We start from the raw sequence: 23,646 nt of genomic DNA on the forward strand, positions 1-23,646 counted from the left end.
AGGGCACAGTGGCAGCCTTTGGGGCCACTCAAGTCCTCCATGGAACTGAGACTTTATCAAGGGGAGTGAGGGTCCCCTTCCCAGTGCTCGTATCCAATCATTAAAATAGACTTTAAAAAAATATAAAATCTGCCTGAGAATGGCAGGAATCAGGGACAGTACAGTGGTCAGCCCCTGTCCCGCTGAGCAGTCAGTACCAGCCATGCGCTCCTGGACATGACGTGGGACTTTCATGGTTAGAGGGACATGAACAGGGCGGGAATCTTGGTGGGGAAGCCCCGACCGTGCGGGCAATTTGAACTGCACCAGTTTCTCAAGGTGGTGATCTGGAATCCATCAGCCACAAGGGCACTCCTTTTAAACGTGGATTACTATATATTTTAATCATCTGTCTCTCCCATTTTTTATTACTCGCTGTTCCTATAGGTTGGTTAGGAAGGGATTGGAATTAATCTACAGATGCCGATGTGTCTTCTCCCTTCGAGTCAATGATATACACAAAGCAATGCATTGGTTCCCACTTTTGCCAGTAGCAGAAAGATGAGCTAACCAGTGTGAATACAGGAAGAGGTTATGTCAGGGCACGAGAATAGAGGTATTTTAATCAATAAACCAAGGAGGAGAAGGCTGGAAGGGCTTTAGGGTCAAGAAGTAAATCATCCTTTGAGATTGATTAAAACACCCCTCTGCATGTTTTAAAAACCTGAAGGAAATTTTATTTCTCTTCCCACTGGGGTCTGACCAACCCTCTCGATGGGACCTGGAGAACTTAAAACAATCCACGTTTAAAAGCACCCTGAGCTAGAATTTCCAAGGTGACACCCTCAGGGGTGGGCAGTGTTGGGCCAATTGGTTGGGTGTTTGGGGCTGAGAGATCAGGGTTCCTCACTGGAACAACTTTCTCAAGCACGTGGGCAAACCTGATCTACACCCCGGCCCAAGTGTCCCTGATTCCCGCTCATTCTCAGGCCTGCGGGGGAGATCATGCTCTCGATTTCGGCCTGTTGTCCTTCAGCCGACACGATGGGGGTCGACGTGAAGGCGCTGGTCACTTCCTCCGGGCCTGGGCCTGGTTACTCTGTCCCTTTTGGTGCAGCTGTTTGACTTGGGCCAAGATGTCTCGTATCTTCCGCTGAGCCATCTGCAGAGAGAACACGTGAGAGTGAGGATCTTCAAAGGTGGGGAGAGACAGCCCTACTGGGGAGAGGAGGCCACCAGGGTCTGGATCCCGGCAACAAATAGATCACATGGGACTTAGAAGAAAGGTAAGAGAAGGCTGAGGGTTGGAGTGACAGAAAGTTTCTTTGCCTCTGAGTAGACCCTGAGCACCCACTGGATTCATACAGGGGAATGGAGGAGAAAAGCAGTATAAAGTCATTCATCAGAATTTAAAACATGACCAAGCTGACCCACATTTCTGAACTCAAGGGGGAACTCCCTAAGTTTCCAGGGGTATGTGTTGTCAGAAGGTCAAAAATCAGGAGGCCTTGTCACCAATCACAACTCCACTATGCACATAAATATCCCGGGAAAGGGGATGAAATGGAATAACCAAAAGGTAGTGAAGTAAGCTCCACCGTGAAAGTGGAGAAGACAAAGGACCAGTATCTTTAACTCTTTCCTTCTTAAAAATATCTCCCCTATGAACAAAAGTTTGGTGAGCGAAACCAACTGCCAACTGTGATTCACTTGACAGAAAAATATCAGAATGTCCGCTTTCCATAAGCTGAGTGACTGATTTTCTTGGTAAGAGAGAAAAGTTGGTCTACGTTGGAGAACAAACGTGAAGTCGATATTTTTATATGTTAATGCCTCCTGGCAGCACTGTGCATAATGGTTTTATAAACTTTTTCATTTAGTTCTCATTCTAACCAACAAAAACTACCCGCCTTCAGTATTTAATACATCCTGGCTCCTCTGCATCCCTGAATACATCATTTCCTCTCTTAACCTCATGTTCTTCACTTGTACCATGAGGTTGTTATGAGGATGACATGAGTTAACAAAGACCACATAGAATGGTGCTTGGGGTAGCAGGAGCACCCACAAATCTTAAGACAGTTTCAGTGGCTATTCAGTTCAGTCCAGTCGCTCAGTCATGTCCGAATCTTTGCGACCCCATGAGTCGCAGCACACCAGGCCTCCCTGTCCATCACCAACTCCCGGAGTTCACTAAGACTCATTTCCATCGAGTCAGTGATGCCATCCAGCCATCTCATCCTTGGTCATCCCCTTCTCCTCCTGCCCTCAATCCCTCCCAGCATCAGGGTCTTTCCAATGAGTCAGCTCTTCGCATCAGGTGGCCAAAGTACTGGAGTTTCAGCTTTAGCATCAGTCCTTCCAATGAACACCCAGGACTGATCTCTTTTAGGATGGACTGGTTGGATCTCCTTGCAGTCCAAGGGACTCTCCAGAGTCTTCTCCAATACTACAGTTCAAAAGCATCAATTCTTTGGCGCTCAGCTTTCTTCACAGTCCAACTCTCACATCCATACAGGACCACTGGAAAAACCACAGCCTTGACTAGACGGACCTTTGTTGGCAAAGTAGTATCTCTGCTTTTCAATATACTATCTAGGTTGGTCATAACTTTCCTTCCAAGGAGCAAGCGTCTTTTAATTTCATGGCTGCAATCACCATCTGCAGTGATTTTGGAGCCCCCCCCCCAAAAAAAGTCTGACACTGTTTCCACTGTTTCCTCATCTACTTCCCATGAAGTGATGGGACCAGATGCCATAATCTTTGTTTTCTGAATGTTGAGCTTTAAGCCAACTTTTTCACTTTCCTCTCTCACTTTCATCAAGAGGCTTTTTAGTTCCTCTTCACTTTCTGCAACAAGGGTGGTGTCATCTGCATATCTGAGGTTATTGATATTTCTCCCAGCAATCTTGATTTCAGCTTGTGCTTCTTCCAGCCCAGTGTTTCTCATGATGTACTCTGCATATAAGTTAAATAAGCAGGGTGACAACAGACAGCCTTGACGTACTCCTTTTCCTATTTGCAACCAGTCTGTTGTGACACGTCCAGTTCTAACTGTTGCTTCCTGACCTGAATATAGGTTTCTATTAATGGCTCCCACAGGACTGTCAGAGAAAGTTACCACACCACACTGGGGTCTGGGTTCCTGTTTGGCCCTTGATTTCATGAGCAGCCTCAGGTGGGCCACAAACCTGCTGTTAACAAGCTTATCCTCTGGGAATGAAAGGGGTGGCATCCAACAGCCTTCACAGCCTTCTAGCTCCAACAATCGGGGGTTTTAGGAAAACCCCACTAGTTTCAGTCATCCTGTAATGTGAATCTGATATCTGCCTCCTTTCTAGACTCTGGGGTCAGTCACAATGCTGGGCACTGCTGACGGGCTCACTGGAAGCAGCACAGAAATGGATGGTGAGTGCCAGGACGAGACCAGGAAGCTGGAAGAACTGGAAGCAAGGATGGAGCAGTGGTTCTGGGAAAGGTGAAGGAAATGCCCTGGAAAAGGGCAACCCATGGTGTCACCCCACAAACCAGACTGGGCAGCGCTAAGACCCATTTCTCTTCTCCAGTGCAAAAGAGAAGGACCACGTGGTTAGACGACAGCAAAGACTATCAACATATAACATACGACATGTAACATTAATAGTTACTGTACATAACATACCTACGAAAATAGTCAAATCACTGTTCCTACAGTCTTAAGAGGGAATAAGACATCTACACATCACACCCTACACCTGGAAGAGAAGAGTGACCCAGGCCAGAGGCAGGCAGAGTCCCGCTCCTCTGATCCCCAAGTTCCTGCCACCCTCCTGTGATGGGGGGAGTGCCACATGTACCTGGCTGGCATAGAAATGCCCAATGATCTTGACGATGACCTGGTCGTTCTCATCAGGGGTCTGGTCTCTTGGCACCACCACTTCAGCTGCTGTCAAATTTTGCAGCTCGTTCACCTGGGGGCAGGGGTGGGGGCAGGAGGACAGGTCAGAGAGGCGCTTGAGTGCTGACAGTGTCAAACGTGGATGGCAGTGGAGGAAGGGGCAAGAAGTTTAGTCACTAGCTGGTAGAAACTGGAGGATTCAGGAGCTGAGCTTGGAGAGCAGAATCAAGTAAAGGGGCAAAGTGCAAGAACTAAGGCTGAGCAGACCTGGAAGAGCCCCTGGAGAAGGGGATGGCCGCCCACGCCAGCATGCTTGCCTGGAGAATCTCATGGACAGAGGAGCCCGACAGGCTACAGTCCATGTTGCAAAGAGTCAGACACAAAGAAGTGACTCACACTCAGAGGTCACTCAGCGTGGGGAAGTGGGGGCCAGGGCAGAGCTGTCAGGCTCAGGGACTAACATCCAGAGCTTCCAACCTGACCCTCATGGCTCACCGTCTTGCCACCTTTGCCAATGACCCGGCCGGCTGCTGACGCTGGTACCCGGATATGGGTCTCCAGCTTTACTTCTTCCTTGGGACCAAAGAAGTTCTCCTCCTTGAGTTTTCCATAAATTCTTCCCTGAGCCTGAGAAAAGGAGGTCACTGTTATGTTGGCAATACACGTATACATGACAGAACGAAGCTCCCCACGCCCCACTCCCTCGCGAGGGGCAGATCACCGCCTAGGACAGGTGGCGTGAAAGGTCCACAGCACTGACCTGTCAACACTCCTTCTGCTCACTTGTAACACTGGGAGGCCTGGGCAAAGTAACTGAATATGAATATGTAACTCCCCAGACGAATACAGTACCTAAACCACAAACCAGACCTAAGGGGTCTGGGAGGCTTGCTTGGACTCGGACAAGCAGTGAATGGCAAGTCAAGCCCTGAGTGGCAAGTGGAGGAGTCACTCAGTGGCAGGCTGCTGGTCACTGTACACAGCCTAGGGCTGTCCCCATTCTCCATCCCTCCCTAGATCAGAGCAAGTGACTTTCTTAGCTCTTTGGCTGTCTGTCAGAAGTCCGAGAACCTAGGAACGCAGCAAGGACATAAAGGAGAGAAGAGCCTTCCTTAATCATTACAGCAGAGGGCAAGGAGAGGGCCTTTTTTTCTGTGTGCCTATCCACTCTCAGGAAGCAGAGAGGGAAGGCAAAAGAATGCAAGTTGGATGTCAGTCTGAAAGCAGCTGTGCAGCCCCGAATTTACAGGGAAGCTTAAAATCTGATGCAGATTTGCACTCCCACGCAAACTTGATTCCCCTGGGTGGGTCCTACTCGAAAAAACAATAAAGATCAGAACCTTGAATTGGGCTTCTGGGGGTCCAGTGATGATGACCATACGAACTTTGGAGTCTGGAGTTTCAGGAGGAGCAATCTACAAAGCAAACAGTGGTCACAGATAAGCGCTCTATCGCCTCTTCCTCCAGAACCCTACCAACACCCTGCTTCGACTTCCCACTTCTGATGGCCTAGAGAGTGAAGAACAAACACCCCGGACCCACGGCTATTGCGCCTGTGTCAAAACTCTTACGAGGGCACAAGCGCATTTGTTTCTTGACGTTTTCTAAGTAGGACCTCCCTGCTCACTGCCCAGAGGGGTTCAGTTGAGTCCTGCCAAGAGGGACCACTGGTGATGGGGGCAGTAGAGGGGAACGGACTGATCTCCTAGACAATCTCTGGGAGCCCTTATTCACCAGAGAACATACACTCCATCTGACCAAAACCTTGCAGACCACTAAAACCAATGGCTTTAGACTTGTGAAATTTAACAAAGTATTTGTTCACTGTGACAGGTTCTCCCTGACCAGGGAAGGTGGAAACAGCTAAAATTTACCAAGCAACCACTGTGCACCAAGCACTGAGCTGGGGGCTTTGGCTGCATCATCTCAGATTATTCTCATCACTACTATACTGACGGGGAAATGAAGGCTCAGGTACTATAGCTCAAAAACTGGGATTGAACCCAGTCAGTCTTGCCTGAACTGAAGCTCTCCTGTGCTACGATACCACTTCCTCCCTTAGTCTGAAAGTGAAGTCGAAAGCAAAAGGAACTGGGAGCCCACAGGAAAGAGCCCTAACGCTAGGCAGATGGGGTGTCTGAGAACCAAAGGAGAGGGGGATGGGAGCAGAGCGCCGCCCCCCCCCCCGCCACCCCGGGAACCAGAAGAGAACAGAGCTGGTCACCTTGATGGAGGCGCTGGCGAAGCGGGAGAGCTGTTTAATGTGCTGCCCCTTCTTGCCGATGATGGCGCCCACCGCCTGGGCGGGAATGAACACCTGGACCATCTCCTGCTCTGGAGCCTGCTGCCAAGACAGGACATGTCATTAATGCAGCTCGAATCAAGGCGCACAGCCCGGAAGCCCCTCCATGGCCCTGCCCTGCACTGTCAAGGAAGAAAAGGGGTGCAGCATCCAGACACCAGCCTGGGCGACCTGCTCTGCAGCTCTCCCAAGGCCCCACAGGGACAAACAAAAGCAGCTGGACCAGATGAAGACGAAGAGTGCTCCCAGCATCCGAGGCTGCTGTCCACAGGGCTGATGCTCCGGACAGCTAGCGCTAGTGGCTGGGAGCCCTTCCCGCTCCCTGTAAATTACCAAGTATCAGGCTCCCACAAGGAGTTGGGCCCTAAGTGAGCTCACGGACAGCCCAGGGTCCCCTGCACCTACCATAAAGGAGCTGTAAGGTGCAGCTCCAGTGACGCTGCTGGGAGGTGGTGGGACTGCACTGGAGGAGGCTGGAAAAAGACCCACAGCTGCCAAGTTCAGTCCAGGGATGAGATGTGACTGCAGCTGGGGAAAAGAAGGCGAAGAGAAAGAGTTGGCTCATTCGGATGGGGCCTGGTAGCTCTTGTACATGGTGCTGGCTGAACAGGAGGGTGAATGGGCCAAAACAGGAGAACGGCATGCTTTTGCCCCAAACCTGCCTGCCCCTCTGGTATTCACAACACTCACGTGTACACGAGCGTTCCCACCTCAGAGGTGAAGGGACACTGTTTTAGACCCTCAGACGTCCTTCTGCTCCAGCAGTCCCTCCCCTCTGATGGAGGCAGACCTCGGACTCACAGCCCGCGACCAGGTGGGGGAGACGGGTCTCTGACTTCTGCTGCTGCTGCTGCTAAGTCGCCTCAGTCGTGTCCGACTCTGTGCGACCCCCGAGATAGCAGCCCACCAGGCTCCCCCATCCCTGGGATTCTCCAGGCAAGAACACTGGAGTGGGCTGCCACTTTCTTCTCCACTCTGACTTCTAGGACTCACATTTTTGGTCATGTGACCCACATCCTCACTCACCCTTAAAAACCAGATGAAAACTAGGAACCCTCTCCCCCACTAAAGTGCACATAAACACGAAGCTTACAGGGGAACCACAGACCTCCAAGCCCAAGACTGGATCCCCACTTGCACCCAGGAATCAAATGAAGAACCCCTATTAAAAGGACTGATCAATCTTGAGGTCCAAAAGCAAAGTCAACGTTCCCAGGACCGCAGCATGTGAACGCCCACCCATTTGGAGACCCACTTCTGCTGTGGCTCCGGCTCAGAGGCCTCCGACACTCACGCTCATGGCAGCCACGTCATTCTCATAGGCTTCCCGCACTTTCTTCATGATCTCCTGCTCGGCCCTGCAGCAGTTCTCGATGGCGCCCTTCACAGTGATGGTCCTCTCAGGGTTATAGAGGGTGAGATCCTGCAGCCTGAGGCAGGGAGCAGAGCAGCGTCAAGCTTCCAACTGACAAGCCCGGACCAGGAAAAGAGCCTGGCTGAGGACAGCTCCCCCACGCCATTTCCACAGGCTGTTTAGTTTGGGGCAAATATGAATAACTGTCTCTGGCTTTGAGCAAGGTTTCCCTACAGGGAGGTGAGGACACTGGGCACAGACTAAGCAAGGAGGGGGCTCCTGGCTGGAAATTCCCCAGTGGCGCCAACAATCCATTTTCTGAGCCCTTCTGAAGCAGAGCAGGTAATCTGCCCACAGGTAAGTCTCTTGACACAGTCAAGAGACACAGTGTCCACAGAGGGGCTAACGGATTCCTCCTGAGAAGCAGGCCACCACACGGAGCACCTGCTCAAGCCTCAGGAAAGGATCTGGGTCCGTCCTCTCCCTGTGGCCTGGCGGTGTGCCGGGAGACCCCCCGTCCTGGCCCCTGGCTGCAGGCTCTCTCCCCCAGATGCAGAGCAAAAGAGGCAGCATGCGGCAGCCGAGGACTGAAGAGGCAGCACCCTAACCACAGCGGTGATGGAAGGACTCCGGCCCTTACAGAAAAATGCTCTTCATTGCTGCTTTAACTATTCTTCGATAAGCAGAAACTGTATCCGACTTAGGGGGCAGGTGTTAAGGATGGATAATGAAATATGCCACCGTGGGGGCCCAGGCATCCCACTCGCAGAGGGAGAGGAAAGTGCCTTACGAGGAAATGGTGATTTTTGTCTCCGTGTCCTGCTCCACCTTCTTCAGGTTGCGCCCTTCCTTGCCAATGAGTCGCCCCACAAAGTTATTATGGGCCAGGATCTTCAGGGGAACCTCGTCAGCCCTTGGGAAGAGGTGAGGGACAAAAGCTCCTTAGATGGTAGGCCGCTGCAGATGAGGGTTTCCGAGACAAACATCAGAACCAAATCGTGTTTTCAAACAGAACCATGACGATCAGTGGAAGAGAAATGGGAAGTAGGAACAGATGGCAAAGGCACACGGTCACTATGGGTGATGGGTATGTTCCTCGTCTTAACTGTGGTGATGGTTTTTGTAAATATACTAGTATTAAAAACTCATCCAAGTGTATACTCTCAAATGGGCATACTATACAATTTAGCTCAGCTGGTAAAGAATCCACCTGCAATGCAGGAGACCCCAGTTCGATTCCTAGGTCAGGAAGATCCACTGGAGAAGGGAAAGGCTACCCACTCCAGTATTCTGGCCTAGAGAATTCCACGGACTGTACAGTCCACGGGGTCACAGACAGTTGGGCATGACTGAGCAACTTTCACTTTCACAGAATTCTATGTACCTTTGGGTTAGTGGCTCAGTTGGTAAAGAATCCACCTGCGATGCAGGAGGATCTGGCTTCAATCCCAGGGTCGGGAAGAGTCCTTAGAGAAAGGAATGGCAACCCACTCCAGTATTCTTGCCTGGAGAATCCCAAGAACAGAGGAGCCTGGCGGGCTACAGTCCATGGGACTGCCAAGAGTCGGACACAACTGTGCAACTTTCTTTCACAGAGTTCTATGCAGCTAATAAAGAACAAGGTGAGCCTACGTACTGATGCACAGCAATGGAAAAAACAGACTGTACAACAGTCTGTTCACGATGATCCTATTTGTGCTAAACATGCACACACATATACATACATGTGCGCATGCCTACGAGGGCACAGCACTGCTAGGATACACAGGCCCTTATTTACAAGGAGGAGGATTCGTTCTTCAGCTTTTACCCTGCTGTACAATTTCTGTGTCCCCTGTTTGTCTGTGTTACGAGTTGAGGAGGTGGCAGTGCCCAGAGACGCTAACGCCTTACGTTTTGGTGTCCTTGGCCTCCTTGTGCATAATCTCCAGGATCATCTTACAAGCAGAAGAGCAGCCCTCAGGGGTCGAGTGGACACTGATGGCCTTCTCGGCAGCACCTGCATTCTCCTTCCTGTGTACGTCGATCCTAACAAGCACATGGATGGTTAGCTGTCCCTGGTGAAGCTCCTCAAAACAAACTACAGGCCTGCTCTTCCTGGAACAAGGCCAAGTGTGGAACTGAGACAGGCAAGGAAAGGGCAGCCTGTTGCTATGGATTCTGTCTCAGTCAGGAGGCGGCAGCCGAGAACGATGGCATCTTTCATGGGAATCCAGGGCTGGGGATCAACAGCCCTCAGCTCTGAAGCTGCGTTTTCCCCTTGAAACAACTATAAAGGGAAGGTACACTGTGTCAAATCAAAAGCAAATAATAAAAGGGTGCATTATGAATCAGAACACAAAATGACCTGTTCTGTTCCACAGATCGGCTATAAAGCTTAGAGAAGAGCGGTGGCTATGTGCAATGGGAGACAGGTCAGAACCACGCCCTCTCACTGAGGTCCCTGACTGGCCTGTCCTGCTGCCACTGATAATCAGTGTTGAGGTCACAGAGCACTAAGGAGGGGCTTTCTTCCCAAGATTAGTTTTGCTCCATGAGAAGTTCTACCAAGAAACCCTTCTTACAACTACAGTGTGTGGCCCAGCCACTGCCACCAAATGGCACATCCCAGGCTTATTCTATCTCCCAACATTTCCTAAGAGGTAAAGTCGAGTTGAAACCCCTCCATGCGTTTCCAGGAGGGGCCTCGCCTCCTGGCCCCACCTCTACATCCCCTGCAGCCAAGACTCACTTGGACTGGGTCTGTTTTGTGATATTGCGGATGGTGGCGCCCTCCTTGCCAATGATGGCGCCCACATACTGTGTGGGCACCAGGAGCCGCAGGGGGATGTCCACTTGCTGCTGTTTGGCTGGGGCCCCAGCTGCCACAGGGGAGCCCTGGCGGGGCTGACCCCGAGAGCCAAAGCCTCCTCGGCGCCCATTCTCAGGACCCTGTGTGATCTGCTCATCAGGAATGTAAGAGACCTTCAAGGCATGGTTCTCTAGCTGGTGGCCGTTCAGCTTCAAGATGGCTCTGAGGACAGACAGAAAATCTACTGGTCACTCCAATCCATGCCAATCACACCAAATGCTCTCCAGGTAATAAAGCACTCAGCTGGGTTACAACATGGAATATTCCAGAAGAAAGGGAGATGACCACCTGCCCACACTCCCACCTCCACCTTAGAGACACCTCCAGTCTAAATAGGACATCAAATAAGGTAGCATAGCAAAATAAGCTATTTCCATTGAATTTGGGGATCGGCTTGTTAATTTCAAGTTTCCAAGTAAACTCCATGGAAACAGAAGAAGTGGAAACAGAGTGGCTTGCAGAAGTTTGAATCTATCTGGAATGTCCACAAACCAAGACTAGTGAACACTGAAGGGAGAGGCCATGCGCCATCCATTCCCTGGGCTGACGCTGGTTAGAAATGTTAACAAAGCAACAATATGCAGTAAGACGCAAGCAAGTGTGGACTTAAAGCCAAGTTAAGGCCCATAGATTGGCCACAGGGACCTCCAGAAAATTCTCAGCCCAGCGGACACCTGAAAGAAAACTGAAGGTCTGAGAAAGTGGTACAGTTTTAAACTAGGTTGGAGGAAACAAATGGGATAGAGGCAACACGTTGAAGGAACGAGAAAGCCATCAATAGCAAAATGTGGCAAAAGGCCTATAAATGAAGTCTATCAGTACCAATGGGGTGGGGCAGGGTGACAAAACCAAATGGCTAGAGAGCCAGAAATTGTGGATGTGATGGGACTCAAGGTGATTCCGGAGATGATATTAATAAAATGTCTGCTTCTGCCACATCACAAATCTTTTAGGTCTCAGTTCCTCCTCATCACCACTAGATGGCACCATCAACACAGCAAAGGACCCTATGGTTCTGCAACCAGAGATCTATCAAAAGCCAGCATCTTCTAAAAAGGATTTCCCACTTTCTCTGGGGAAGTCTTTGGGTCTCTCCGTTCAAAGTTTATCCTATCAATCCCAGGGAGGTTTCTGAACCTTTGAGATTCCTACACCAAAAGACAAGAGTCTGGCACTGGTTGCAACAAAATGAGAGGTTAGGAGGGGACTGGTGCCCACACACACCCTATCCTTGTCAAAGCAGGGGCACCTGGCTCCCAACAACCACAAAGACCCTCCCTATCCCACTTTAGGGTCCACTCACTGCCTGGTCTGTTCCCGGTTGGAATAGGTGACATTGACTACTGCCGTCTCACTCTCCGTGTTCACTGGGGGAGCAAAAACAGAGATCAGGGTTAGAGCAGTGAGTCCTGGAGATGGCACCAAAGACATTCTTAAAAGGCTCATCTTTGAGGGCCATGCACTCAAGAAGGAAATACTTCAGTGACAAAGCAGAGCATTTCCCCTACAAGCCCCTTTCATCACGACTCCTGGAAAATTCAAATTAGCTTATCATTTTCCTTTAACTTTAATATGCCTTCCTTAGATTTCCCTGCCAGGCCTCAAGAGAGCAGGCATACACACGATGTGCAGTCAACATATCAGCAGTTATGCGGCAGAGCGCACACACATACACATATACCCCGATCTGGAAATAAATTTATTCTTAGAAAGAAATTTATACTAGTTAAAAATCACACACTGAAATCAGACAAAGAAAAGGTCTGTAAGGACATCCCTGAAGAGATTTGAGAAAACACCTAAATCCATTTTAGAGTACCCTCAAGTATTCATTGATCAGATGTAAGTGTATCATCACCTAGCTGAATAAGTTGACAAGAGTGGCTGCCATGGAGTCCAGGGGGCAGGATTTGGGAATGGACTTGGGTTGGATGTTAAGAGTTCCATGTGATCTGGCCACATACTCTTCCCCCATTTTGAATTAATAAAATTAACCTCTGCTTTATGTATCACTGTCTTGTGATTTCGGGTCCCCTAGACCTGCTCAAGAAAGCAGGGCTCTTTCTTAGGCTCAAAAATCACTGCAGATGGTGACTGCAGCCATGAAATTCAAAGATGCTTGCTCCTTGGGAAAAAAGCTATGACCAACCTAGGTAGCATATTAAAAAGCAGAGACCTTACTTTGCTAATAAAGGTCCATCTAGTCAGAGCTATGGTTTTTCCAGGAGTCATGTATGGATGTGAGAGGTGGACCATAAAGAAAGCTAAGCACCGAAGAACTGATGCTTTTGAACTGTGGTGTTGGAGAAGACTCTTGAGAATCCCTTGGACTGCAAGGAGATCCAACCAGTCCATCCTAAAGGAAATCAGTTCTAAATAGTCATTGGAAGGACTGATGCTGAAGCTGAAGCTCCAATACTTGGCCCACCTGATATACAGAACTGACTCACTGGAAAAGACCCTGATGCTGGGAAAGACTGAAGGCAGGAGGAGAAGGGGACGATAGAGGATGAGATGGTTGGATGGCATTACTGACTCAATGGACATGAGTTTGAGCAAGCTCTGGGAGTTGGTGATGGACAGGGAAGCCTGGCATGCTTCAGGCTACAGGGTCGCAAAGAGTCGGACTCAACTGAGCAACTGAACTGAACTGAGACTGCCCAGCCCTGGAGTGGGGGACTTGAAGAACAACAACAACAACAAAACCCACCCCTTCCCCTACAATACCAAAGCCACTTATCACCACAAAACTGCAGTGCAGACCACTCTCAGCCCCTCTGGCCTGTCAGTAGAGCTCTCCCATCTCAATGGAGAGGAAGATTGTGCAAGAATCTTCTACCAGTTAAGTGGAAGTACAGGAGTGAATCAAACAAACAAAACCTCTGCTCTCATGGAGCTTAAACATACTAGTAAGAAGAGAAAGCAAAAAACATAATAAGCAAAGATGGTGAAAAGATGGTATGATAATGAACTATTACTCAACCATAAAAAAAGTATTAAATCTTGCCATTTTCAGAGATGTGGATGGACCAAGAGCATATTACGCTTAGTGAAATGTCAAAGAAAGACAAATACTGTGTGATATCACCCATGAGAAATCTAAAAAATACAGATGAATATACGTGCAAAACAGAAACACAGATACAGAAGAGAAACTAGTGATTACTAAAAAGGAGGGGGGCATCAAGGGTATGGGGGTATGGACTGACAGATACAAACTACTATGTATGAAGTAAAATGATAGGAACTCTCTGGCAATCCTGAGGTTGGGACCCAGCGCTTTCACTGCCAAGGTTGGATCTCTGGTCAGGGAACTAAGATCCCACAAGCCAATAAATAAATAAGTAAACGAAACAGTCAAAGGACAAAAATATATTGCACAGCACAGGGAGTTATAGACATTATCTTGTAATGACATTCAATTGAGTATAATCTTAAAAAATGCTGAATCACTATGGTATGTAATTGAAACTAATATATTATAATCAACAATACTTCAAGAAAAAAAAAAAAAATTCATGTTCTCCCTGAAAAAAAGTAGAAGGGGTTGAGTGCTATGGAGAAATATAAACCAGGGAAAAGAAGTGGTGGTTAGGGGTATAATTTCACGTAGGGTGGACAGAAAGGGCATTGCTTAGTAAGCTGCATTTGAGCAGATGAAGAGTTTATTGTTACAAAAGCAAACACTTCCCATTCTGTTTTTTCCAGGGAGCAGGCATCGCCCCCAGATTAGGTGTGTTATGGTTCTCTGGTGAGCCTTTGAACTAGCAGTGACCCCTGCCGGGCACCCCTCGTGAAGCTCTCCAACGTGCTCCCAAGCCACTGCTGTCTGTCCAGGAGTAACTGAGTCATCAGTCTAAGATGTAAGCAGGCCTGGACAATGGATATCAAGGACTGAGCAATGGCTATCAGTGCTTCCAGTTATGCCCTGGTGCTTACAGTAAAAGCAAGCTCCAGGGTCAGAGCAGAAGAAAACCTGTTCCACTGATTCAGCACCTCAGATCTTTGTGCAGGCGAGTGTTTGATTTACAGCTTGGCCCTTAAGAATTTGGAGATGAATATTTTGTCTTGTCTAGGTTTCTTAAAGATCTGCAAACTCAAACCATTTTGTCTGCCTAACGACCAAGCTCTACTTTATGTCCAGCCCAGATCACTTCAAATTTTCATTCATTAACTCATTTGCTTTTGGCTGAGCTGGGTCTTCACTGCTGCACATGGGCTTTTTTCTAGTTGCATCAAGCAGGGACTACTCTCCATTACAGTAGGCGGGCTTCTCATTGCTCTGGCTCCTCTTGCTGCAGAGCGTGGGCCAGAGGCGCAAGGGCTTCAGCAGCTGCAGCTCAAGGGCTCTAGACAGCCAGCTTCAGGAGTTGTGGCACCCGGGGCTTTGTTGCACCATGCCCCATGGCATGTGGAATCTTCCCTCTTCCCAGACCAGATGAAACCCACATTCCCTGCATTGGCAGGTGGACTCCTAACCACTGGACCACCAGGGAAGTCCTCCAAATTTTACTTTAGCTCATATCCTCTGAAAATAATTTATAATCCTAAGCAATTTGAGAAGAACTTAAGAAGTTTTTGGAGAAACTTCAAAAATCATAGCAAATGTTTTATGATCTAGAATTCCCTTTTATTATTTCTCCTTCTGCAAGGAGATCCAACCAGTCTATCCTAAAGGTAATCAGTCCTGGGTGTTCATTGGAAGGACTGATATTGAAGCTGAAACTCCAATATTTTGGCCACCTGCTGCAAAGAGCTGACTCATTTGAAAAGACCTTGATGTTGGGAAAGATTGAAGGCAGGAAGAGAAGGGGATGACAGAGGATGAGATGGTTGGATGGCATCACGAACTCAATGGACATGAGTCTGGATAAACTCCAGGAGTTGGTGATAGACAGGGAAGCCTGGCGTGCTGCAGTTCATGGGGTCGCAAAGAGTCGGACATGACTGAGTGACTGAACTGAACTGGGGGCCTACTGGTTTTTTTCTGGCTGCACCAGGTCTTAGCTGTGGTATGTGGGATCTAGTTCCCTGACTAGGGATCAAACCCAAGCCCCCTGCATTGGGAGACGGAGTCTTAGCCACTGGACCAGCAGGGAAGTTCCCGTGGGCCCAGACTTGAGAAACATTTTGCCTGCCCATCAGTATGTGCAAAAGTTTTCTGCCTTTTTTTTTTTTTTAATTAACCAAAGACATGTAGCTGACAATCAGTTTCTATCCTTTCCGCCCACCCCCACCCAAAAAAGACAACCTGTTGATTATTTCAGACAAAAACCAAGAGTCATGAAGCTTTTAAAATGAAAGGGCTACAGATCTACTTAGTGCACAGCTTCCATTCTTAACCTATTTCTAAAATCTGGGGAACCTGTTTCTACCTTGGCTGGCTCACGCAGACTCCATGCTGGGAATGAGTGATTTTGCTGATTCTCTTATTAACCAGAGGAGAAACCAGTTCCAGAGAAGTAGCAGAGCCAGCGCTGGGACACTCCACTCTACCTCCCTCCACGGTACCCTCTGGCTGTCTTTGTTTGGTGTTCCAGAGAGATGTGGCACCAGAAAAGGAAGCAGAGCAGATTTCCGCCCTTCCGCCCCCCACAACTCCTCCAACAGCCATCTACCCCTACCCCACTACCGCCGCCTCTATCCACTCTTACCTTGCTCGCAGTTCTCCACTGTACCATACTGAGCCAGCAAGCTGTCCAGTACCTGAGAGCAGGGGAAGGGAGTACGGCTAACCTGAGTACCCCAGGAACTCACCAAGTCACCACTGGGCACACCCCTCACCCCAAAGCACTGGGAAAGCCTTTGGTGGGGACTGAACATGTTACCTGCTTGGTTTGCCCTTTCTCAGGTACTAATGCTGGTGGTAATCCATCAGAATTTCTTCACAGAATGTACTTGAGCTCAAAAAGGAACTTAAGGTCCTTTTGGGAAGCAGACCTGTAGCACCTGGGTCTCCAGCCGGTCCTCTGTCATCTCTAAGCTTGGGGTTCAGGAATACCCCTCCCACCTCCCTGATGCCTCTCACCAGAGGGAATGCCCAAGAACTCATGCTGGAAGTCTTAGGCTGAGGATGCAATCCAACTGTCCACCCCGCCACCCCCTCCCTCAGAATCTCTGGCCTAGAACCAAGCCCCCAGGACACCTCCCAGTCATCTCTGCCACCTCAGGCTAACCAAGACTTCCCTCCCAGTCTCCATGAGCCCACTAACAGTTTCCCCTAATCACTTACTTCCCATCGAAGCTGGGGTGGAATATTTCGGATCTGTATTTTTCGACTCCTGAAATTAGAGAGAAAACATCAGTGACAGCTCTGGATACTTTAGGGGCCTGTGACCTTGTAGGTTTTACTCCTCGTTCCAGTCTCTCTTCCTACCTTCTACTCAACACCAAAGCCTTAAGAGTCTAAGGATGATAACCTTTGGGAATGGAAATCTGGCCTCTTTAGAGAGCGAAATACAGTGCGCCCACAGCTAGGAAAGCCAAAACCAGGTGCCCTAAGCGCTAGGATAACTAATTCCCCCCAGTCATACCTGCTTTGTTCATCTCTCTTAGGTTCCTCACTAGTTATATCTTACTCAGTAACCATCCGTTACCATCCACCGGGTTTCAGCCTCTAGGAATACAGAGCTAGCTATGTGAATTATTGTATGAATCATTCACCTGATACCTTTTTAAATCGGGGTCTACTCCATGCTGGATGACTTTGTTCTACATGCTGAGGACACAACTGATAAACAAAACAAAGTGCCTGGCCTCAAGCTGCTCACAGTTTATTAGGGGAAACATATATGCAAACAAATTGCAGCAGGATAGTTGGCAGTAGCTAAGCTCTTTCTTTGATACAGATTTAAACTTGCGCTTCACTTAGCACTGATCTTTAAAAGGTTATTTAACTCGAGGCTCAGTTTTCTCCTTTGTAAAACAGGGATAATACCTATACACAGGGAGGTATAAAGTGATGTTAGATAATATTATCAAGAGCTTAGCAAAGGGTTTCGAGTAAGCATCGTACTTAAAATGTAATAATAGACACACGTGTGGATACTAAGGTGGAGTGATTAACACACACAATCCAGCATCGTGACCACCCCCTTCCCTCCTCCCAGTTTATTATAGTTCCTCCTTCCCATCTTTCAAACCCCTCTTAAAAATGTAATTTTCCCTGAGGAAGGCTTTCAGGTTCGAGGTTGATTCCCAGGGCAATTAATTGCTCACCACCCAAATCAATGCCCTAATCCCTGGGCTTAAAACATTTCAATTGACTTGATCTGCATTGGTCAACTGTCACTTGTCTTTGTGTATCCTTGATTACAGTTTCGGGACATGGTCCAACGAAATTCCAGTGGCACGAGGGAAAAATGAGAGCAGGAAGCAAGAAAGTCCAGTTCCAGCCCTTCAACTGCCCCCGACTGGCTGTCCTGACTAAGCCACTCAAGCTTTAGGCCCCGTGTTCCTGGCTGACATGCAACAGGGCCAAGTCAGTTCTTGCCAAGTTAGGGGGAAATCAGGCTCAAAACACATGAGAGTGAGACTTCCTTGGTGGTCCAGACTCCACGCTTCCAATGCAAGGGGCATGGGTTCCATCCCTGGTAGGGGAACTAAGATCCCACATGCCACGTGGCGTGGACAAGAAAATATAAAAAACAAAACCCTACACACACATGAGGGCAAGGGAAGGGATGCTAAACTCTTAACTGTAAATGTTTTGATCTTGGCTCTCTGCCCTCGGCCAGCTCACTCATTTCACCCGTGACCAAGTCTTTCTTTAGATGTAGAACGGAAACAGAAGGGTCTTTAAGACCCCTTCTAGCTCTGCAGTTTTGGGGGTAGAAGAGTCTTTATCAATGAAATACACTAACGAAATCTCTTCTGGGGTTGAAACAACTTAAGGGAAATGTGGCATAATGGTTCTTTACTTTGGTTTGGTTCGTGAACCTGATCTAAGGAGGATAGATCATAGCAGGACAAAAGAACAAGCATCAGAAACAAGCCCCATTCCAGGGCCTCGGGTCCCACACCTCGCCAGCTTCTCGGGATCCAATTCATGGCCAAGAGTGAGCTTCACGGTATCTGCATCACATGCTATATGGGATTTCCCATAAACAACTCATTTTGTGATGAAATGGGCAAAGAAAACACAGGAGCTCTCGCGGGAGGAAAGTCAAACTTGGCGATTGATTTACACCAATAGAAGACTGAGAACACTGATCTACCTTAATGCTAGTGACAGGGGTCACCAAGGTGAGTGAGGACCTCTCTCAAGCAAATGCTTCTGGAAGGACCACAAGGGGATGGGCAGCTGACAGCCTGGAGTTCAAACCAGTAAGGGCTTAAAGCAACCCCCTGCGGAAGTTTAGTTTGAAGAGCACTCTTTCAGGATGGTCCCTTACTATAATTTCAGGTCAAGGGTCAAAAATACCCTCTTCAAAAAATATATATATCCTCTTCTTATTTCAAACTCCCTCTTTTAGGGGCTTTCTTTTAGGGTAGGGAAGAGTTGGGAGGGGATGGGGAGGTGAAATCAAATCTCAGTTTGGGATGTTAATCCATATCCTGAAAGCAATGGCAGTCTGGAATGTCTGGAATGTTCCAGGAGAAGGAGGGGGTAGGAGGGCAGGGACACCCAACCAATGAAAGAAAAGACATCCTGCAGCCCTCCCCCACCCCCAAAAGGCATGGCTCACCCACCTCTCCAGGGCAAACACACCCAATCCTGGGAACCCACACAAGGCCACTTCAGGCCTCCAAACCTGGCCAGCAAGGCAAACCCTGACAAAAACACAGAGACCACGAGCTTTTGTCTTTTAAGCCCTTGGCCTGGTTTGTATTAAGTATTGCTATTGTTAAGTCGCTTCAGTCGTGTCCGACTCTGTGTGACCCCATAGACGGCAGCCAACCAGGCTCCCCCGTCCCTGGGATTCTCCAGGCAATAACACTGGAGTGGGCTGCCATTTCCTTCTCCAATGCATGAAAGTGAAAAGTGAAAGTGAACTCGCTCAGTCATGTCCGACTTAGTGACCCCATGGACTGAAGCCTTCCAGGCTCCTCCATCCATGGGATTTTCCAGGCAAGAGTACTGGAGTAGGGTGCCATTGCCTTCATGTATTAAGTATGGTGCTACCTAATTTCTTTCAGGCCCAAGGCACATGGGGCCATGTTGAGAACTGGACCCAGTACTCAAGTCCCTTCCAGGAACCCATGGCTAACTCATTCACCCTACAGGCATTTCCGGTTGCCCAGTACAAGCTGGGCCAGGGCAGGGTGCTGAGGGCTTAGAGGGTCAGGATGGAAGTTAAGAATCCCTGACTTCTTTACTCGGTACTTTAGTTTCCTCCTGTGGAAAACTGATAGGGCTTTTGTGAGGACTTAGAACAGGCAGGAGGCCTGCTAAGTCATGGTCCCAGTCCCAATTCCGGTCAGTCCCCAGGACACTGGCATGGGAAGAGGCTACACGTCTGACAAGGAGTGGCTACCTGTGACTGTAAAATGGTTAGGCTTCTGCACTGATGGGGAAATAGCGGGAAATACCACAGCCCACACCTCCACCTCCTGTGACAACCAAAGGGTCCCAATCCAGCACTCGACTGATGGACAGGTCTCCACTAGATTAGAGTGGAGCCTCTGCACTACAGGCACACAGGGCACTGCACACTGAGCAGGACCCTACATGCCAATACCTACTGTTCGGAAAAGCAAGAGAACTCCCAGAGGTTCAGGAGCCACCACCCATCCTGGAGCTGATAAACTCGTCAAGGGAAAGAGTAAAGCCTCCAGCCCCTGGCAATGAAGGCAATGGTTGCACAAGTCAAATTATTTCCCTGGATGCCAACACCCTGAGGCTTCTGACCCCCTCTGCCTGCCCTAACCAGCAGGCCCTGGGGCAGCTCCCCAGACACAGAGCAATCATAGGGGACGCTCCCTTCTGATGTGGTTGGGGGCAAGCAGGGGACACGAGGGCCACAGGGACCAAGTGACCTCCTTTGAGCCCAGGGGAGATTCCAGGAGAGACCAGAGCGAGAGAGCATCTGAGCAACAGCTAAGGAGATAAATAGGAAAACAAGAGATTCAGGAAGAACAGGAGCTGGACACCTGAAAGTATGACTGGAAGCTCCCCGGGGCAGGGACCTCTGGTCCTTTTTACTTTTTGAGAGACATGTCATTGACCTTGAATGGGAAGGAAAACAGTTCATTAAGGAAGACACTAACATGTCAGGAGTGCTTACCAGACGCCAGGTGCAGATTCTACACCTCCAAGAAGCCTCCCACTATCCATGCCCATGGTAACTGCAACTCCACTTTACAGACTGAGGCCCTGAGACTGAGGGCTTGGGTATCTGCCAAGTCAGATACCCAGAGTCAGAGTCTGAAACACAGAGGCTGTCTGGTTCCAGGCTCTTCCAGGCTTGTCCCCTTGTGCTGCCTTTTTGATGACAGAAAGGAAACAAAAGTCTTTGCCAAAATACAGGAAAGGTTTGGCTTGAGGACAAATTTAAAACACTCATAGAGTTCAACCATCAGAGTGAAGAGCAGACGTACTGAGTGGGTACTGCTCTCCAGGAAGTCAAAACACCTCACCTATAACTTCTCAAGACATATATTTCCATAGTTAGTTGAAAAGGGATTCATGGGTTTTGAACATTGACTAGGTATTTGATAATATTAGAACAGGCTTTGGTAACCGTATGTTTGTTTTTGATATCTGTGAGTCTATTTGTTTTGTATATAGGTTCATTTGTACCATTTTTTAAAAAATCAAGATTCTAACCCTCCAGTGGTTAGAGGGTTTCCAGGTGGCAAAGTGGTAAAGATTCCATCTGCCAATGCAGGAGATGCAAGAGACACGGGTTCGATCCCTGGGTTGGGAAGATCCCCTGGAGTAGGAAATAGCAACCCACTCCAGTATTCTTGCCTGGAAAATCCCATGGACAGGGGAGCCTGGCGCTACAGCCTATGGGGTGGCAAAGAGTCAGACACCCCTGAGAGACTGAGCGCAGAGGCACTCACAGCAGCAGTTAGGACTCTGAGCAGCTCTCACCATCAGAGGTGAAGAGCTCAATCCCTGGCAGGGGAGCTAAGATCCCACAAGCCTCAAGGCATGGCCAAAAAGATCAAATGCTGATTTTTAGAAATACATACTGAAACAGTTACAGATAAAATGTCATGTCTAGGTTTAAAGTAACCAGGGGTAAAATTAATACAGATCAAATATGATTTGGTAATTTTTGGTGATGGGTACATGGGGGAATTATTTAATTATCCTTTCTACTTTTCAAAAATTTTTTTTCCATAACAAAAACTTTTTTTAAAAAGATAATTCTAGCTCACCCAATTTTAATGTCATCACAGATTCAAAATTAATGAGTCTAAGCCAATGAAGTTTTTTCTTATTTTATTTTTATTATTTTCGTTAGCAAGAATCCAGGCCCTGGTGAGGAGCCTCATGGGGGCAGGGAGGATGGGTCTGAGGTCCAGTGGAGAGACAAGCAGACGCACAGGCCCCCTTTCAGAAGGGGGCCTCCCCAGACGACAGAACACACACCTGGACAGAACACACCCTGGGAGGTCTTTAGGTCTTCGGGAGGACCGCTAAAAACTGCCTGCCCTAGAAGTGTTCTTTTTCTAACCCCTGCAGACAAACCACCTCCTCCCTCCTTCCACCCCCATGTCCAGAGGGTAGGATGCGACCTTCAATTATGCTAGCGACCTCATCTTGCTCTAGTGGGAAGACTCCCTTTACATCAAGGTGGAGCAAGCCAGTTGTGGAGAGAGGCAACAGCAGGTTTTGGAAAACTGTTCAGGCTTGGGGCCCCAACCCCCAGAGCCCCCTATCAGAATCAAATTAAGGCTTTCATCTCTCCAGAGAACTAGGATTAAGTCAGATTCTCCAGATTAGACCCTCATCTCCACCTCTCCCCCAGGTCACGGTTCTGACTAGCAGGCTGCATGCTCTTGAGCAAATCAGGCCTCCAACTCTACAGACTTCAGTTTCTCACATCACAGAAACAAAGGATTAGGATTAGCCCATTTTACTGGATCTTGTATTCCCAGATAGAGATCAACCCTGTCCACCTATAGTGATACACTTTCCTTTTTTTTTTACAAATATTTATTTAGTTGTGGCATGCAGGATCTTCACTGTGGCATCTTTGCTGTGGAATGCGGGATCTTAGTTCCCTGATCAGGGATCAAACCCAGGCCACTCTGCATTGGGAGCATGCAGTTCTAACCACTGGACCACTAATTTTAAAAGTTCCTACACCTTTTTAATTAGAGTGATTTTCTGTGTCTTAATGGTCTACAGAAGTGGTTGTGAACCAATTTTTCCTCTGGAGATTCTCATTAGGAAATATGATAAAAGGTAAGAACACTCTTCACCAGAAAGATGCAAACATTCTGCACACAATTTAAAGATTTCATGGGTTAATGAAAGCTTTGGAATCCATCCATAGCCCAAAGTTAAGACACTCACTCACACATCCACACTAACTTCATCCCCAGTGATACCCAAATTCACTCCAGCCTCCAGGCATCTCCTCGAAAATGTGGGAAGAAACAGCCCAAGGCAATTAGAAAACTAAGCTTGCCTGGTGATGGGGTTGGGGTTATTACTTGGCCATTTTAAAAGAGTGAGCAACTAATTAAGATTTTTCAAACTTGCAATGATACCATGTTCTTTTCATTCTAATCAGCAGTCAAGGTCATTACCACTTTCTTAAGGTCTCTGGTGTCCAGCTGCTGGAGTCATTCATTCCAGACTTTCTTGGCACCTGCTAGGCACTGAACCTGTGTTATCCACACTGCAGTAGCCATTAGTCTAGTCACGTGTGGCTACTGAGCACTTCAAATCAGCGACTGAATTTTTTCTTTAAACTAAAGGTTTCATATAATTTAACTTTTTCGTCTCTAAATTTTATGAACTCTAAATACAGATAAAATGCGTCCAATGAAAATTTATCATATGAATTGGAACAGGCTCTAACAGTAAAATAAAATACACATTGGGTTCCTAAGACTTCATGCTCATCATGATCAGTTATTCAGTTATGTCCGACTCTTTCTGAACCTGCAACCCAGCAGGCTGCTCCGTCCATGGGATTTCCCAGGCAAAGAATACTGGAGTGGGTTGCCACTTCCTTCTCCAGGGGATCTTCCTGACCCAGGGACCAAACCTGAGTCTGCTGCATTATAGGAGGATTCTTTACTGCCAAGCCACCAGGGAAGGTAGTATCCCCCAAAATTAATAATAATAAAGTAGTAAAAGTAAGTTTATACAGATTGCA

At 48.2% G+C, this 23,646-nt stretch overlaps 1 protein-coding gene across 2 annotated transcripts in view; it reads right to left on the reverse strand.

The window, feature by feature from the left end:
• IGF2BP1 (insulin like growth factor 2 mRNA binding protein 1) overlaps positions 591–23,646 on the reverse strand; it is a 40,227-nt gene continuing 17,171 nt past the window's right edge. The window contains exons 3-15 of one of the 2 annotated variants that reach the window (XM_013972119.2): positions 16,596–16,644; positions 16,018–16,069; positions 11,667–11,730; positions 10,244–10,525; positions 9,406–9,540; positions 8,303–8,425; positions 7,453–7,588; positions 6,564–6,686; positions 6,081–6,197; positions 5,197–5,271; positions 4,352–4,483; positions 3,816–3,929; positions 591–1,141 (exon numbers count right to left, since the gene is read on the reverse strand). In XM_013972119.2, coding sequence (XP_013827573.1) covers positions 1,049–1,141; positions 3,816–3,929; positions 4,352–4,483; positions 5,197–5,271; positions 6,081–6,197; positions 6,564–6,686; positions 7,453–7,588; positions 8,303–8,425; positions 9,406–9,540; positions 10,244–10,525; positions 11,667–11,730; positions 16,018–16,069; positions 16,596–16,644 — 1,495 coding nt within the window. In that variant the 3' untranslated portion in view covers positions 591–1,048. Of the gene's footprint in view, positions 1,142–3,815; positions 3,930–4,351; positions 4,484–5,196; positions 5,272–6,080; positions 6,201–6,563; positions 6,687–7,452; positions 7,589–8,302; positions 8,426–9,405; positions 9,541–10,243; positions 10,526–11,666; positions 11,731–16,017; positions 16,070–16,595; positions 16,645–23,646 lie in introns of both variants that reach the window. The other variant, XM_005693695.3, reaches the window with a different exon arrangement.

The sequence above is a fragment of the Capra hircus genome, chromosome 19 (genome assembly GCF_001704415.2).
Source record: "Capra hircus breed San Clemente chromosome 19, ASM170441v1, whole genome shotgun sequence".
NCBI lineage: Eukaryota > Metazoa > Chordata > Mammalia > Artiodactyla > Bovidae > Capra > Capra hircus.